Below are 15,778 nucleotides of genomic sequence, written 5' to 3' on the forward strand. Positions count from 1 at the left end.
AGTTGACACGTGGCGGTCAGATTTGGGAAACCCCCCACGTTGAAGCATAGCTGAGTTTAGCGTTGGTCTAATTCTTATTTTAGTCCGACTACTATGCTAGGATTTGATATTTAATCCTATTATTTAATTTTGCATAATTCAATCCCTTTATTCTTATACTGTTATTAATAGGTCTATTTTCTATTTAGTTAGAGGAGGAGAGATTGGATTATCTAGATTTAAATATTGGATTTTGCTGAGTGTTTTAGAGTTTGTCATCTTCAGATGGGTTAAACTATGTATTTTATAATACGGTTACTGTTCATAAATGTGACATCATAGTTAGGTTACCATGCATGTCGAGACATACCCTAATCTAGGCTTATCACATGTTAATACAACGTTGGTTCGCCTTTATGATGGTGCGAACCTACATCGTGTGGTCTCATAGAATTATACGATGTGGGTTCACCTATATAATGGTGCGAAGCTACATCATGTGGTCTCATAGAAGCGTATGTGAACTCAAAGGGAAAACTGTGTAGAGTTTGGGTCAGGACCCAATCGGATAACGGATCAATAATAGTAAGTATCATAACAAATCTCATGTTATTGAGAAAGTTAAAGTGTAATTTTATCATTATACTAATATATCATTTCATAAATTTTTAAGGGGTTAAATTACAAATCTTCCATTTATAAGGGGCTAAGGACATTTCGTAGCCCTTTGCCTTCGTCCGTAACTTAATACAAGATTTATGCTTTTGTCCTTCCAAAAAAAATTTAGTTTTATTTTTACCCCTTTAACAAAAATTCTCTGAAAATTTAGTTAATCCGATTCGACTAATAATAAATTTACTTGTCAATCGAGTAATTAAAATTGTTTAAAAAAGTTTTATGTCATCACTTTAACGTTATCAACTAACAATATCATCGATATGGATCTGCTAATAACATTATAAAATCAAAAGAACAAAATAAAGTAAAAAAAATAGAATGCCGGGACTAAAATCATAATTAAACAGTTATTGTAAAATCTGGCGCCACTTCAACGACTTTCCTTTTTAAGTAATAATTTGCTTCTCTTTTACTTCAACGCCTCTCTGTAATTACTGACACCTATGGAGCCGCCATTTGAGACTCTCCTCGTGCTCTTCCCTTAGTTGAAAATCATGAACTTTCATTCAATTACCTTCATTAAATCATTATTTTTCTAGTGTCTATCATTTTCCTAGTGGAAAGTGAAATTTAACAATCATACCGTTGAAAAACTTGAAAATCCAAGCCAACATTTGCGGTGAACTGTTGTTTTGAAACCCACGAGAAACTGGGTTTTCATTTCTTTAAGCTTAAAAGAAATTCTGGGTTGTTTTTTATTGGCCATTTTGAGTATAGAAAAACATGGCAAAGTTTGAAAATTCGTCATCAATGGCGGTTTCTCTCATTGAAGCATTTCAACAGACAGATGGTGTACAATCGAAGAAGAAAAGAAATCTCCCTGGAATGCCAGGTGAAATTAAATAAACAAAAACACCCGATGTTTAAATTTCCATATATCTTCTTTCTTTGAATCATCTTTTTGAATTTTTGAATTATTTTAGATCCTGAAGCTGAGGTAATATCACTATCACCAAAATCCTTACTAGCCACCAACCGTTTCATTTGCGAGATTTGCAACAAAGGCTTTCAACGTGACCAAAACCTTCAACTCCACCGCCGTGGACATAACTTACCGTGGAAGCTCCGGCAAAGAACCGACGGCAACGAAACACGAAAGAAACGGGTCTACGTTTGCCCAGAAACGAGCTGCGTACACCATAACGCGGCTCGCGCCTTGGGCGATCTTACCGGCATAAAGAAACACTATTGCAGAAAGCACTGCGAGAAGAAATGGAGGTGCGAGCGGTGCTCTAAAACGTACGCCGTTAAGTCCGATTGGACGGCCCATTTAAAGAGTTGTGGCACCAAAGAATATAAATGCAATTGTGGCACTGTTTTTTCGAGGTATCGATGCGTTATTTTCATTTCATAATTGAGTTGTACGAACTTATGATGATGATGGTGGTGGTGGTGGTGGTGGTGGTGGTGTTTGTTGTAGGAGGGATAGTTTCTATACGCATAGAGCATTTTGTGATGCGTTGGCTGAGGAAAACGCCAGGGCTCAAGCGGCGACTTTTTCACCGCCGCCGTTAACACAGTCGACTACGACTATGGTTTCGCCGGGATTGTCAACTCAGAGTTCAGGTCAAATTTTTGTTATCTTATTTTATATGCGTACTTTAATCATTACATGCAGGGTTTCTACTAACGCATACATCGAAATTGAGATAACAGATTGGGTTAATATATCATTTGGTATTTGAGTTTAGTTTTACTATTCAATTTGGTACTTAAGTTTGTTTTAATTTGGTACTTAAGTTTGGCTTCAATGTTCAATCTAGTACCTAGACCAAACGATATCATGTGGCTTGATGAATATTTGACACGTGTTCTAGTAAGAAACATAGATAATTGGGACAAAAAAGAAAAGCTCAAGTACCAAATTGAACAATGAAACCAAACTTAAGTATTTTTCTAAGACAAAAAGACCTAGTATCAAATTAAACATTGAAATCAAAATCAGGCACCAAGTAGTATATTAACACTTGTTTTTTTAACATTAGCATTTTATTGAGTCGCCGAAGATAATTAACGGTGTTAACAATATGGACTAACCAATAATTTTATAAAAGGAAGAGGATCAGATTTGCGTAATTAAAATACAAAGATTAAATTCATAATTTCAGCATAGTAAAGGGACCAAAATCAGAATTTTACTTTTGTTCACTTATTCCACTCCATATATGCTTATACAGAAATGCTTGAAATTCCAATGGGACTTTCACCACCAGATCCACCACCGCCAACCACCAGCATCTCTGCTTCAAACGGCGACGTTTTAGTTACCATATTTGCATCAACACCACCCTTAGAGACCACATCTCTTTCTCTTTCCTCCCCTCTCTACCTCTCCAACAATAGCTCCTCCTCCATCTTCACTGCACCGTCACTTCAACCAGCCATGTCCGCCACCGCGTTGCTACAGAAGGCAGCCCAAATGGGTGCGGCGGCGACATCGAGCCCTTCACTACTTCGTGGTCTAAGCTTTGCAGTACCATCATCATCATCGACAACACCCTCTACGGGACACAAGCCTACGTCGACGCTTGATCTTCTAGGGCTTGGCATTTGCGGAGGCGGAGGCGGAGGCCGCGGTGGAACTTCAAATGGATTATCTGCTTTGTTCACTCAATTTGGAGGAGGCTTCAATGGTGAACCAGCTGCTACGACGTCGTATGGTGCACCCAATAGCTCATCGTTGCTTTAGAGGTACAATTTTAATTTTTAAAAAATTTCGGAGATCCGTACAGTTTCAATATCGGTTTGTATTAATATGCATTCTACAAAATTTTGATATTTTAAATTAATTTTAATATATTTTTTGTTCTTTATCATACTTTTTTTATATTAATATAAAAATAAAATATTAATAAAGTTATCATTTGAGTCTTAGTTCGATTGACATGAGTATTGTTGTTAATGTAGAAAGATTTGAGTTCGAGTGTGTTGAAAGTCATTATCTTCCTATTTATGGGTTAAGAAGAGATTATGAATAATTCTAAGTATATTTTAAATTAATCATTGATCTTCGAAACATTCTAATTAAATCCTTAAACTATCGATATTGTTAAATTACGTTATTGCCTTTAATATATATTATTAACCCAAATCCAAACATAATTATTGAGTCAAGCTCGAGCTTAAATATAAAAATTGGCAAACAAGCTTAATCGAGATTGAGTAGCTCGGTTTTATCTTGAATAGAGCTCGAGCTTAGAAATATATGTTCGATCAAGCTTGAGACATGTATCGAGCTCTGAATTTCGAGTCAAGCTCACTGCATGATTGCACCCCTATGTTAGATCCCATTTATATCTAACATGAATCATAATTTTAAACATGTGGATCAAATTATAAATACGCATATTTATATGAACAATTTGGATCTAACTGTTAAAAACAGTGTAAATAATTTTATATTTGTACAAAATATCGTAATATTTTTTGTTCGGATAACAAATTAAATTAAAATATAATAAAACAAGTAAATTGGTAATTATTGGACCATGCACTTAAAACTCCATTTGTTTGCATTTCTTTTTCTTGGAATCTAATTTGTTTATGCTTACCAGTAGCCTGACTCTTAGTGCATTTGTTTGCTGTCTGAATGTCAATTCATTTAGGCTGTTTTTGTGTATTTTTGTTCGGGTATAAATGAGATACTGATATTCATAAATTATTTGAGTTCAATCTGAAAAGAGTTTGAATTCAATTCGGTAATTATCGAGTTTAGCTTGATGCATCAATCGAGCCAAATTCAAGTTTAGTAATAATTTGTTCAATTAAATTAATCAAATTAATTGAATCATGAACCAGGAGCGACGCCGGGGGGTTGGCGGGGACCTTGCCCCCCTAAAATGGGAAATTTTGACTTTTGACCCTTTACAATTTATAAAATTTTAAGTTGGTATAGGTAAAATTACACTTTGACCCCCAAAATGACAAAATTTTGATTTGATCCTTTACTTTTGGGATTAATATGTATAGATATAATGAACTTAATTAGTGGGATATTTGTGCTTTGACTAATGTATATATTTGGTGTTTTGAACATACATATCTGCCTATGATTATTTTTAATGTATATGTTGTGTGGTTGGAATTGAATCGATTCGGTTGGTTAGATCGGAAATTGGTTAAAAATATCATTTTTAAAATTTTTTAAACACTTAGTTAAAAAGATCATTAGTGTATAGTAATACTATGAATGAACCAATATTGAATATTGGTAATAATATTAGCAAAAGAACGTTCTTCTGTGTTTCCAGACATGCCGAGCTCCACATATTCTTGTAGGGGATCGATTCTGTAAAAGATGGGATCAGTAAACGGGAATTCTTCGAAATTCAATTTTTATGAGATCGTTAATATTGTACCAAATATATTTTTAGAGCATATTGAATCAGTATAGTACCAAAAATCTTGTGTTTTAAAAGTTAAATTTTTTTATATATTTTTAAATTATTAATCTAATTTGACCACTGATCAAGTTAAAAAAACCTTAACGATTAGTATGGGGAACTACATTGTTACTATAATGGCTTTTTTAGAATGCCAATGCGATACAAACATCAATGGATACACGGCATAAGTCATCCAAACGTTGCTTTACACTACAATTAAGAGAAGAAAAAAAGGAGAGGGAAAAAAAAGTTGTCTCGAGTTTGAACTGTAATGGCCTGAATTTTTAGGGGTGTCGGAATGGTGATTTGAGATCACTAAATCCGACAAATGAGTAGAAAATATTATTAATTTAGTGAATATAAGTTAAATGTGAAGTTAGGAAAATTTTTGAAATAGTGAATAGTGCACTAGAAATAAATATTAAAATAATTAGAATAAAAAACGAGGTATCGAGACCTCAAAGATTTTAAACCAAGCCATAAATATTTTTATAAATATTTATGGAGTGTTAAAAATTTAGTATTAAAGTTTCGTCAAGAAATTTTAAAGTTCCGATAATTAATTGAACAAAAAGGACTAAATTGTAACAAATGAAAAATTATGAGAAATGATTAAATAGCTTAAATGATAAAAGAAAGAGGGCTTAAAAGGGAAATAGACCCAAGGTCTATTTGGGCTGGACGGCAAATGCATGAAATCAGCAAGAAAATAAGGAGAATTAATGGAAAAATTGGAATATTGCAAAATTTACTTAATAAAGCTAGGATCAAAGTGGAATTATCTAGATTTCTCTTTATTTTTATGCATTCTCATCAGCAAAAACACCATCGAAGGGTTTTCTTAAGCTGGTTCTTCATATATTTACTACAAGTAAGTTCAATTCTTGATTATTTCTTGAAATTTTTGTGTTTTTGTGACTTTTACAACTAGGCCCACTTGTTGAATTCATTAGTTTTTGATTCTATGAAAGAAATTGAAAGTTGATATGAATATGTGCTGGAAGTATATGATGATTTAGGATGAAATTAGAGCTTTAAATTGTTTATATGCCGATTTTATTGAAAGAATTGAATAGAAAGTGAATGTTTGGGACCTAATAGTAAAAGAGTTTGAAGTTAGAGTTTTATGTGGAAATTCTGAATTTCAATAGTTGTGAAATAAATTATAATGTCTAGCTAAAGTACTAATTGTGAAAAATTAGCTTAATTGAGGGGTTAATTAAACAAGGACTGAATTGTATGAACTGTGAAATTTGGGGCAAAATGGAAATCAACATTTTGCACTAAAATAGTTTTGGACAACAGCATTAGTCCAACTTTGAAAGATCACCAAAAATTGTGGGAATCGAATTAGAGGATCAATAAAATATGAAATTAAAGCTTATTAAGTCTAGTTTATTATAGAAGAAACGGTGTAAGCAATGGAATTGTAAATCATGAGATATAATAAATTTTGTGAGACAATGTCAGAATGATTTCAGGTTCCCCTATTCTGAATTTGGAAAATCATAAAAAATTGAATAAAAAATTATTAGGGGCTTAAATTTATATATTTAAAATTCTGAATGAGTCTATTTTCAAGAGAAACAAACATGAACATCATCCGAATCCCGTACGAGGAGATAATTAATTTTTAATGAAGAAGGGTCAGAACTGTCAGACAGCAGAACAGAGGTGACTTTAAAGAATAAACTGTACTTATTGGCTAAACAAAAAATTCTAAAACTTTTATGGTAAGAAGATATGTGAGTCTAGTTTCATGGAAAATTAGCGGATCCTAATTTGGAGTTCTGTAGCTAAAGATAAAAATAATTTAGTAACTATGACACGGATGGACAACATTGAATATACATAAGTAAATAGTGAAATTATAGATAATGTTGCTTATAAGCGGGTTATAAACATTAAGGATGTGAAATAGAGTGAAGGTGAAGTCAATACTGATAAGTGAATGATTTTACAATGATAGATCAAGAACCCGAAGCAAGTCGAGGAAAAGAAAAAGTAGCTGATTAGTCCCTGAACTTTCACAAATTCTGCAAATCGACTCGGGTAAGTTCATATGGCTGAAATTTAATGGTTAAATGTTAATTTCATGAATTATATAATGTATGATGAGATATATTTGTTGATGAATTGAGAATAAAATAACAATGAGAAAACTGAATAAATGATCAAATTGAGCGGAACGTCGAATTTGAGTACTTCTGATCAGTAACCAGTGACAAGATCTGATCAGTGACAAGTGACAAGTGATAAGTGTGACCCGTGTAAGACCGTGGCAGGGCTATGGCTTCGGAAAGTGATAAGTGATCATACGCAAGACCATAGTTATACTATGGCAAAGTGGAAGTGAAGTACTCAATTTTCTGTAATCGTTTCTTAATTTGATTAAGGATGGTAAGTGACAAATGGACCCAAAAAAATTATAGTAAATGGATAAGTAGTAGTGAGTTTATACTAGGGGACTCACCAGTGATTGTGGTTGACAGGTAAATTTAGTAATGGTGTATAATGTATAAGTGTATGAATGTTTGGTAAGATTTATGTTTTATGCCTATGAACTTACTAAGTTTCTATAAGCTTACTTGAGTGTATTCGATGTCACTTGTAGATTGACGTGAAAATATACGGAGGATCCGATCAACACTGAGGATCACACTATTCAGATTATCTCCGGTAGCTTTTGTAAATTTCCTTTTTGATTTATATGGCATGTATATAGTTTGATGATTATATAAATGCCAAAACTTGTTTAATGAATATGTATTAAAATAAAGAGTGATGAATATGCTAAATGGTATAATTATAATAGAAGTATGATTTGATATCAAATTGATTGAAATGGATTGGTTGGTTTGGATTAGTCTCGGTTTTAAAAAGTTGCAGGGAATGTTGGATATTTATAAAGGGATTATCTTGAGTTCATATAAAAAAGAAATTTGAGATTTTGCGAAAAATTTCCTATGGTTTCGATTAAATCCCGGTTTGGTCCCGAAGTATGTTTTGAGCTTTGGAGACCCATCTAAAGGACGTCATGACATGTTTTAGTAAATGAATAGTAATTAACTCGTAATAACAGAAAATTAATTTAGTAAAATCCGGTAATGCCTCGTACCCTATTCCGACGATGAATACGGGTAGGGGGTGTTACATGAACTTATGACCAAAGTTTTCAGAATCAGATCAACGATCAAATTGGTCTAGTTATTAATTTCATTGATTTGTATAGTTTGATTAAATAAATTATTGAAAAGTTTAAAATAAAAATAAAAATTCCTATTCAACCTGTGTTTTGCCTAGTTCAACCAATTTGTACCCATTCCCATGTCAACTAGTCTAATAACTTTTTTTCGGACCGGTGATCAATTGCTTAGGCTACCAATTCGTTGGTCCAATCAATTCAATTAAATAAATCATTAAAGATAAAACAAAATAAATCCATTCAACCAGTTCAATTGGTTTTTTGCCTGGTATTACTGATCTGTACTGGTTCCCAATTCAATCAGTCTAATAAATTTCTTTTGATCGGTGGTCAAATTGTTCAGTCCACTAGTTTACTGTTCCACTCAATTCGATTAAATAAATAATAAAATACATTAAAAATAAATATCCGATTCAACCACCCAATTCAATCAATTTTTTATTCGATTTAACTGATCCATATCGATCCTCAAATCAACCAATCTAATAACTTCATTCGTTACATCTTAATCAAACATCATTTTTGTTTTTAAATTTAAATCTCGTTATATGTTTTTATTATATCTGCTTTTTTTATACAATTCTAAAATTACCTATAGTCCCTTTTCAACTCTTAAATAGGAAGACTCGAACTTATATCTTTTTATACTGAAAATAATATCGATGCAAATTGTGCTATTCAAATATACTTTTCTATAAGAACCGAAGACTTGAAAAAAGGGCAGTAGGTTAATTGACAATAAATTAGTAACGTTGGTTTTCCGTTAACTTAGTACAGTCAACCAAAGAAAAAGACCGTAGAAAAGTCCTTAATCGTGAAACTCAAGGCGTGTACTTTGTTCAATCTTTTATATGCTTTTCTCTTCTTAGACCAGGAATTTTAACGACTTAAAAAGACTTTGAAAGTTCAAATTCTATTATTAGTCCTAGTAAATTATGGATTTAATCCTTATTTTATTTTTTTATCAATTTTAGTCCTTATATTTTTCGTATTTTAAAATTTCAGTCCTGACTTAAATTGCAGCCTTTACATCGACTAGGTAAAAATTCTACTATTAGTCTTGTTCTATGCATAAACGGTGGATTGAAATTCCAGTAATGGTTAAAAACAACCGTCACTAAATCCAATAACTAAAAATGTGGCTTTTTTGTGTGTGTGAATATTACGTGAAAATAACAATCAGGCATAACGTTGCACATATAATAATATAATTGGTGCATAATATTTTAAAAACAGTAAAATATAACGATTATTGTTTGGCCAAGACTAGAATTTTAAAATTAAAAAGTGAAGGTAAAAACAAGGGTTAAATATCAAATTTATACACGAACTTTGATCCAATATGTAATTTAATACATGAGTATTGATTTAGTGCATTTATACGTATGAAACTTGAATTGTGGTTTATATATATATATATATATATATGAAACTTTAATTTTGATTCAATTGTAAACTTTGATTTTGATTTAATTGTATACATTTTAAAAATGAATACAAACAATTATTTTATATTGGATTAATATAATTATTTGTGTATGTAATATATTAACATAAAATGATGCTAATTCGATAATGTTATTAGTGGTTCGTGAAAGTTAATCAAATTAAATTTTCATGTATATAATCACATAAAAATAATGTTCATGCATCAAATTGTACATTGCATCAAAATTCATGTATGATTTTAATATTTATCTCATCTAAAAAAGTTTAAGTACAAGGACTAAACCGATAATTTAGACTAATCCTCCTAATGCACTATTGACAAGGGATCGCATTTACATTTTTTCCTTACAAGCACAGAAAAAAAAAAAAAAAGGAAAGAAAAAGAAAAACAAGCTTTATCTTCCACTTTAATGGCGTTTCTTGTTCTTCTTCTTCTTTTAAATTTTGTACTTAATGCAACAAATGCTCAATCAACAAGCTCTATTATCAAACCAGGTTCTTCTCTTTCACCCATTAATAATCCATATTTGCTATCGCCGTCCGGCCAGTTCGCTTTCGGTTTCTACCGATACAAAAACGGCTACTCCGTAGGCATATGGTTCGAAAACATCCAGCAGAAAACAATTGTATGGACGGCTAACCGAGATGCCTCGCCGTACCCTAGCGATGTCACATTGGTTTTAACCACCGAAGGTACCCTTATTGTTCGACCAAAGCAAGGTCAAGACGTACTCATTGCCGATACTAGTAGTGATGACGTGTCACGGTTAGCAACTTCGGCCTCGATGCTCGATTCGGGTAACTTTGTTTTGTTGAATTCGAGTGGTGGCATCGTATGGAAGAGTTTTGATTTCCCGACCGATACCATTTTACCAGGACAACGTCTAGCGGTGACCGGTAAGCTCGTTTCGAGTGTTGCCGTGTCGGATCATGGTAGCGGAAAATTTCTAATTCTTATGCAAACTGATGGGAATTTGGTTCAATACCCTGTTGGAGCAGTGGAACTTGGTGCTGGTTATTGGGATACTGAAACATTTAATGCTGGAAATGGTGTGAACTTGAATCTTGATGGTAATGGTCACCTATATTTGTTAAATGATACCGGGTTCAACATCAAAAGTATTAATACGAACTATGTTAATGCCTCAGGTAAGTCCGTGTATCGTGCAACAATCGATACGGATGGTATATTTCGATTGTACTCACATAGTTCTAACCGATTTGATGATTGGTACACCGAATGGTCATCCTCTAATGATAGATGTAATCCTTTGGGCTTGTGCGGTGAGAATAGTTATTGTGTTATGATGGATGAGGAACCCGTTTGTCAATGTCCTCTTCATTTCGATTTTATCAACGAGAAGCGACAGGAATTGGGTTGCCGAAAGAACTATAGTTTAGTTGCTTGTGACACAAGAAATGACCAAACTTTTGATTTTCTTGAGGTGAACGATGTGTCTTGGAAAGATGATGCGTATTTGAGTCTCTCGTCGAAGACAAAGAACAGTTGTAGGGACGAGTGTTATCGAGATTGTAGTTGCGAAGCCGCTGTCTTCAAGAACGAGTTGTGCAAAATGATGAAGTTGCCGTTACGGTTTGGGAGGAGAGGATTAAGTGGTCAAGTTACCACATTTTTAAAGATTGGAGGAGAACTTGCTGGTGTTGAGACAAGGAAAAGGAAAAGGAAGCTAAGAATGGATATGTTAATCATTAGTGTTGCCATGGCATGCTTGACGCTTGGGTTTCTAGTTGTAGCAACGATCGGCGTTCGAAAGCATCGTGCTCATGTTCGAAAATACAAGCGTGTTTTGCGTTTGGTAAACAATCGAGTTGCTGAAGATGTTGCCTTGAAATCATTTTCCTTCGAGGAGCTTAAAGATGCAACCAACAATTTTGTGGACGTGATCGGTAAAGGAGCTTACGGGACGGTTTTCAAAGGGGTGATATTCGATGGCGAAAGAACAGTAGCCGTCAAGAGACTGGAAAAAGTGGTGGCCGAAGGTGAAAGAGATTTCCTGAATGAAATGAAAGCCATCGGGAAAACACATCACAAGAACCTCGTTCGATTGCTCGGTTATTGCTACGACGGGACTAATAGGCTTCTGGTTTACGAGTACATGAAAAACGGTTCTCTTGCAGATTTTCTTTTCAAATCGAGATTAAAGGTAAATTGGGAAGGAAGAGTCGAAGTAGTATTGAGTATAGCGAGAGGACTTTGTTACTTGCATGAAGAATGCGAGACTCAGATTATCCATTGCGATATCAAACCCGAAAACATCCTAATGGACGACAAAGGGTACGCGAAAATTGCAGATTTTGGATTAGCCAAGCTATTGATGCCTAACCAATCTAGGACATACACTGAAATCCGAGGGACGAGGGGATACGTTGCCCCAGAGTGGCATCGAAACTTACCAATAACCGTGAAAGCCGATGTTTATAGCTTCGGAATAATGCTGTTCGAGATCATTTGTTGTAGAAGGAGTGTGGAAGCGGATGTTCCGGAAAACGAACAAGTTCTTGCATACTGGGCACATGATTGTTTCAAGGCTAATGAAGTGGAGAAGCTGGTGCAAAATGAATTTGTGGAGAAGAGTAAATTGGAGAAGATGGTTAAGGTCGGATTATGGTGCACCCAAGATGAAGTATCGTGTCGACCGTCGATGAAAAAGGTTATCTTGATGCTAGAAGGGACGGTTAATATACCCGATCCTCCACTCCTTAGCTCCTTTGTTAGTTCTCCTTAGATCATGTTTGTGTCACAAGTTAAGACTTTAACTTTGCCAAGCGTAAAAACCATAGTATCCATGCTTATATAGTTGTGAATTACACTAATGAATCACAGCAGGTATATACATATTTATATATGTATATATTATCAGCCTGATGAAATTTACAGTGTAATCAATAAATTTTTCTATAATATTAGAACAGAGGAAGATGTTTAGATTTTGAATCTTGAATTTATTGAATCCTTCTTAAGAGGTAAGAATATATCTTCAGTTAATTCGGTTTTATATATCAAGAATCTAATGAACTAACTAAACTAATAAAATTGAATTAACCAAACTGAGTTGAATGATATTATCTTCCTATTTATGGGTGAGGAAGATATTATAAATAATTCTAAGCATATTTTAAATTAATCATTGATCTTCGAAATATTCTAATTAAATCTTTAAACTATCGCTATTGTTTAATTACGTTATTGCCTTTAATATATATTATTAACCCAAATCCAAACATAATTATTGAGTCAAGCTTGAACTTAAGAACAAAAATTGGCAAACAAGCTTAATCGAGCTTGAGTAGCTCGGTTTTATCTTGAATAGAGCTCGAGCTTAGAAATAGATGTTTGATCGAGCTAGAGGCAAGTATCGAGCTCTAAATTTCGAGTCAAGCTCACTGCTTGATTTCACCCCTATGTCAGATCCCATTTTAGATTCAATATGAATTATAATTTTAAACATGTGGATTAAATTATAAATACGTGTATTTATATGAACAATTTGGATCTAATTGTTAAAAACAGTGTAAATAATTTTATATTTGTATAAAATATCGTAATATTTTTTGTTCGGATAACAAATTAAATTAAAATATAATAAAACAAGTCAATTGGTAATTATTTGACCATGCACTTAAAATTCCATTTGTTTGCAGTTCTTTTTCTTGGAATCTGATTTGTTTATGCTTACCAGTAGCCTGACTCTTTGTGCATTTGTTTGCTGTCTGAATGCCAATTCGTTTAGGCTGTTTTTGTGTATTTTTGTTCGGGTGTAAATGAGATACTGGTATTCGTAAATTTTTTGAGTTCAATTTGAAAAGAATTTGAATTCAATTCGGTAATTATCGAGTTTAGCTTGAGGTATCAATCGAGATTTCAAGTTTAGTAATAATTTGTTCAATTAGATTAATCAAATTAATTGAATCATGAACCAGGGGCGACGCCGGGGGGTTGGCAGGGGCCTTGCCCCCCTAAAATGGGAAATTTTGACTTTTGACCCTTTACAATTTATAAAATTTTAAGTTAGTATAGGTAAAATTACACTTTGACGCCCAAAATGACAAAATTTTGATTTAATCCTTTACTTTTGGGATTAATATGTATATATAATGAACTTAATTAGTGGGATATTTGTGCTTTGACTAGTGTATATATTTGGTGTTTTGAACATACATATCTGCCTATGATTATTTTTAATGTATATGTTTTGTGGTTGGAATTGAATCGATTTGGTTGGTTAGATCGGAAATTGGTTAAAATATCATTTTTAAATTTTTTTAAAAAAAATATTTTTAAAAAATAATTTTTATAGATATCCGATCACACTTAGTTAAAAAGATCATTAGTGTATAGTAATACTATGAACGAACTAATATTGAATATTGGTAATAATATTAGCAAAAGAAAGTTCTTCTGTGTTTCCAGACATGCCGAGCTCCACGTATTCTTGTAGGGGATCAATTCTATAAAAGATGGGATCAGTAAATGGGAATTCATCGAAATTCAATTTTTATGAGATCGTTAATATTGTACCAAATGTATTTTTAGAGTATATCGAATCAGTATAGTACCAAAAATCTTGTGTTTTAAAAGTTAAAAATTTTCATATATTTTTAAATTATTAATCTAATTTGACCACTGATCAAGTTAAAAAAACCTTAACGATTAGTATGGGGAACTACATTGTTACTATAATGGCTTTTTTAGAACGCCAATGCGATACAAACATCAATGGATCATAAGTCATCCAAATTTTGCTTTACACTACAATTAAGAGAAGAAAAAAAGGAGAGGGAAAAAAAAGGTTGTCTCGAGTTTGAACTGTAATGGCCAGAATTTTTAGGGTGTCAGAATGATGATTTGAGATCACTAAATCCGGCAAATGAGTAGAAAATATTATTAATTTAGTGAATATAAGTTAAATGTGAAGTTAGGAAAATTTTTGAAATAGTGAATAGTGCACTAGAAATAAATATTAAAATAATTAGAATAAAAAACTAGGTATCGAGACCTCGAAGATTTTAAACCGAGCCATAAATATTTTTATAAATATTTATGGAGTGTTAAAAAGTTAGTATTAAAGTTTCATCTAGAAATTTTAAAGTTCCGATAATTAATTGAACAAAAAGGAGTAAATTGTAACAAATGAAAAATTATGGGAAATGATTAAATAGCTTAAATGATAAAAGAAAGAGGGCTTAAAAGGAAAATAGACCCAAGGTCTATTTGGGCTGGACGGCAAAGGCATGAAATCAACAAGAAAATAAGGAGAATTATGGGCAAAATTGGAATATTGCAAAATTTACTTAATAAAGCTAGGATCAAAGTGGCATTATCTAGATTTCTCTTTATTTTTCTGCATTCTCATCAGCAAAAACACCATAGAAGGGTTTCTTTAAGCTGGTTTTTCATATTTTTATTGCAAGTAAGTTCAATTCTTGATTATTTCTTGAAATTTTTGTGTTTTTGTTACTTTTACAACTTGGCCCACTTGTTGAATTCATTAGTTTTTGATTCTATGAAAGAAATTAAAAGTTAATATGAATATGTGCTGGAAGTATATGATGATTTAGGATGAAATTAGAGATTTAAATTGTTTATATGCCGATTTTTTGAAAGAATTGAATAGAAAGTGAATGTTTGGGACCTAATAGTAAAAGATTTTGAAGTTAGGGTTTTATATGAAAATTCTAAATTTCAATAGTTGTGAAATAACTTATAATGTCTAGGTAAAGTACTAATTGTGAAAAATTAGCTTAATTGAGGGGTTAATTGAGCAATGACTAATTTGTATGAACTATGAAATTTGGGGCAAAATGGAAATCAACATTTTGCACTAAAACAGTTTTGGACAACAGCAGTAGTCTTGAATAAAAATAATTAGGGGCTTAAATTTATATATTTAAAATAATGAATGAGACTATTTTCGAGAGAAAAACGGAAATATCATCCGAATCTCATACGAGGAGATAATTCATTTTTAGTGAAGAAGGGTCAGAACTGTCAGACAACAGAACAAAGGTGATTTTAAAGAATAAACTGTACTTATTGGATAAACCAAAAATTCTGAAAATT

General features: G+C 32.6%; 2 protein-coding genes across 2 annotated transcripts; both read left to right on the forward strand.

Moving 5' to 3' along the window:
• Positions 1-1,091: 1,091 nt before the first annotated feature.
• Positions 1,092-3,470, forward strand: LOC105774676 (zinc finger protein GAI-ASSOCIATED FACTOR 1). The gene is made up of 4 exons (XM_012597236.2): positions 1,092-1,489; positions 1,581-1,983; positions 2,078-2,223; positions 2,835-3,470. The coding sequence occupies exons 1-4, from the start codon at positions 1,381-1,383 to the stop codon at positions 3,344-3,346; spliced, it is 1,170 nt and encodes a 389-aa protein (XP_012452690.1). The 5' UTR covers positions 1,092-1,380; the 3' UTR covers positions 3,347-3,470.
• Positions 3,471-10,059: 6,589 nt separating this feature from the next.
• Positions 10,060-12,626, forward strand: LOC105771492 (G-type lectin S-receptor-like serine/threonine-protein kinase LECRK3). The gene has a single exon (XM_012592951.2). It carries the CDS (start codon positions 10,107-10,109, stop codon positions 12,441-12,443), a length of 2,337 nt encoding a protein of 778 aa, XP_012448405.2. The 5' UTR covers positions 10,060-10,106; the 3' UTR covers positions 12,444-12,626.
• Positions 12,627-15,778: the final 3,152 nt, after the last annotated feature.

This window comes from Gossypium raimondii, chromosome 6, assembly GCF_025698545.1.
Source record: "Gossypium raimondii isolate GPD5lz chromosome 6, ASM2569854v1, whole genome shotgun sequence".
Lineage (NCBI taxonomy): Eukaryota > Viridiplantae > Streptophyta > Magnoliopsida > Malvales > Malvaceae > Gossypium > Gossypium raimondii.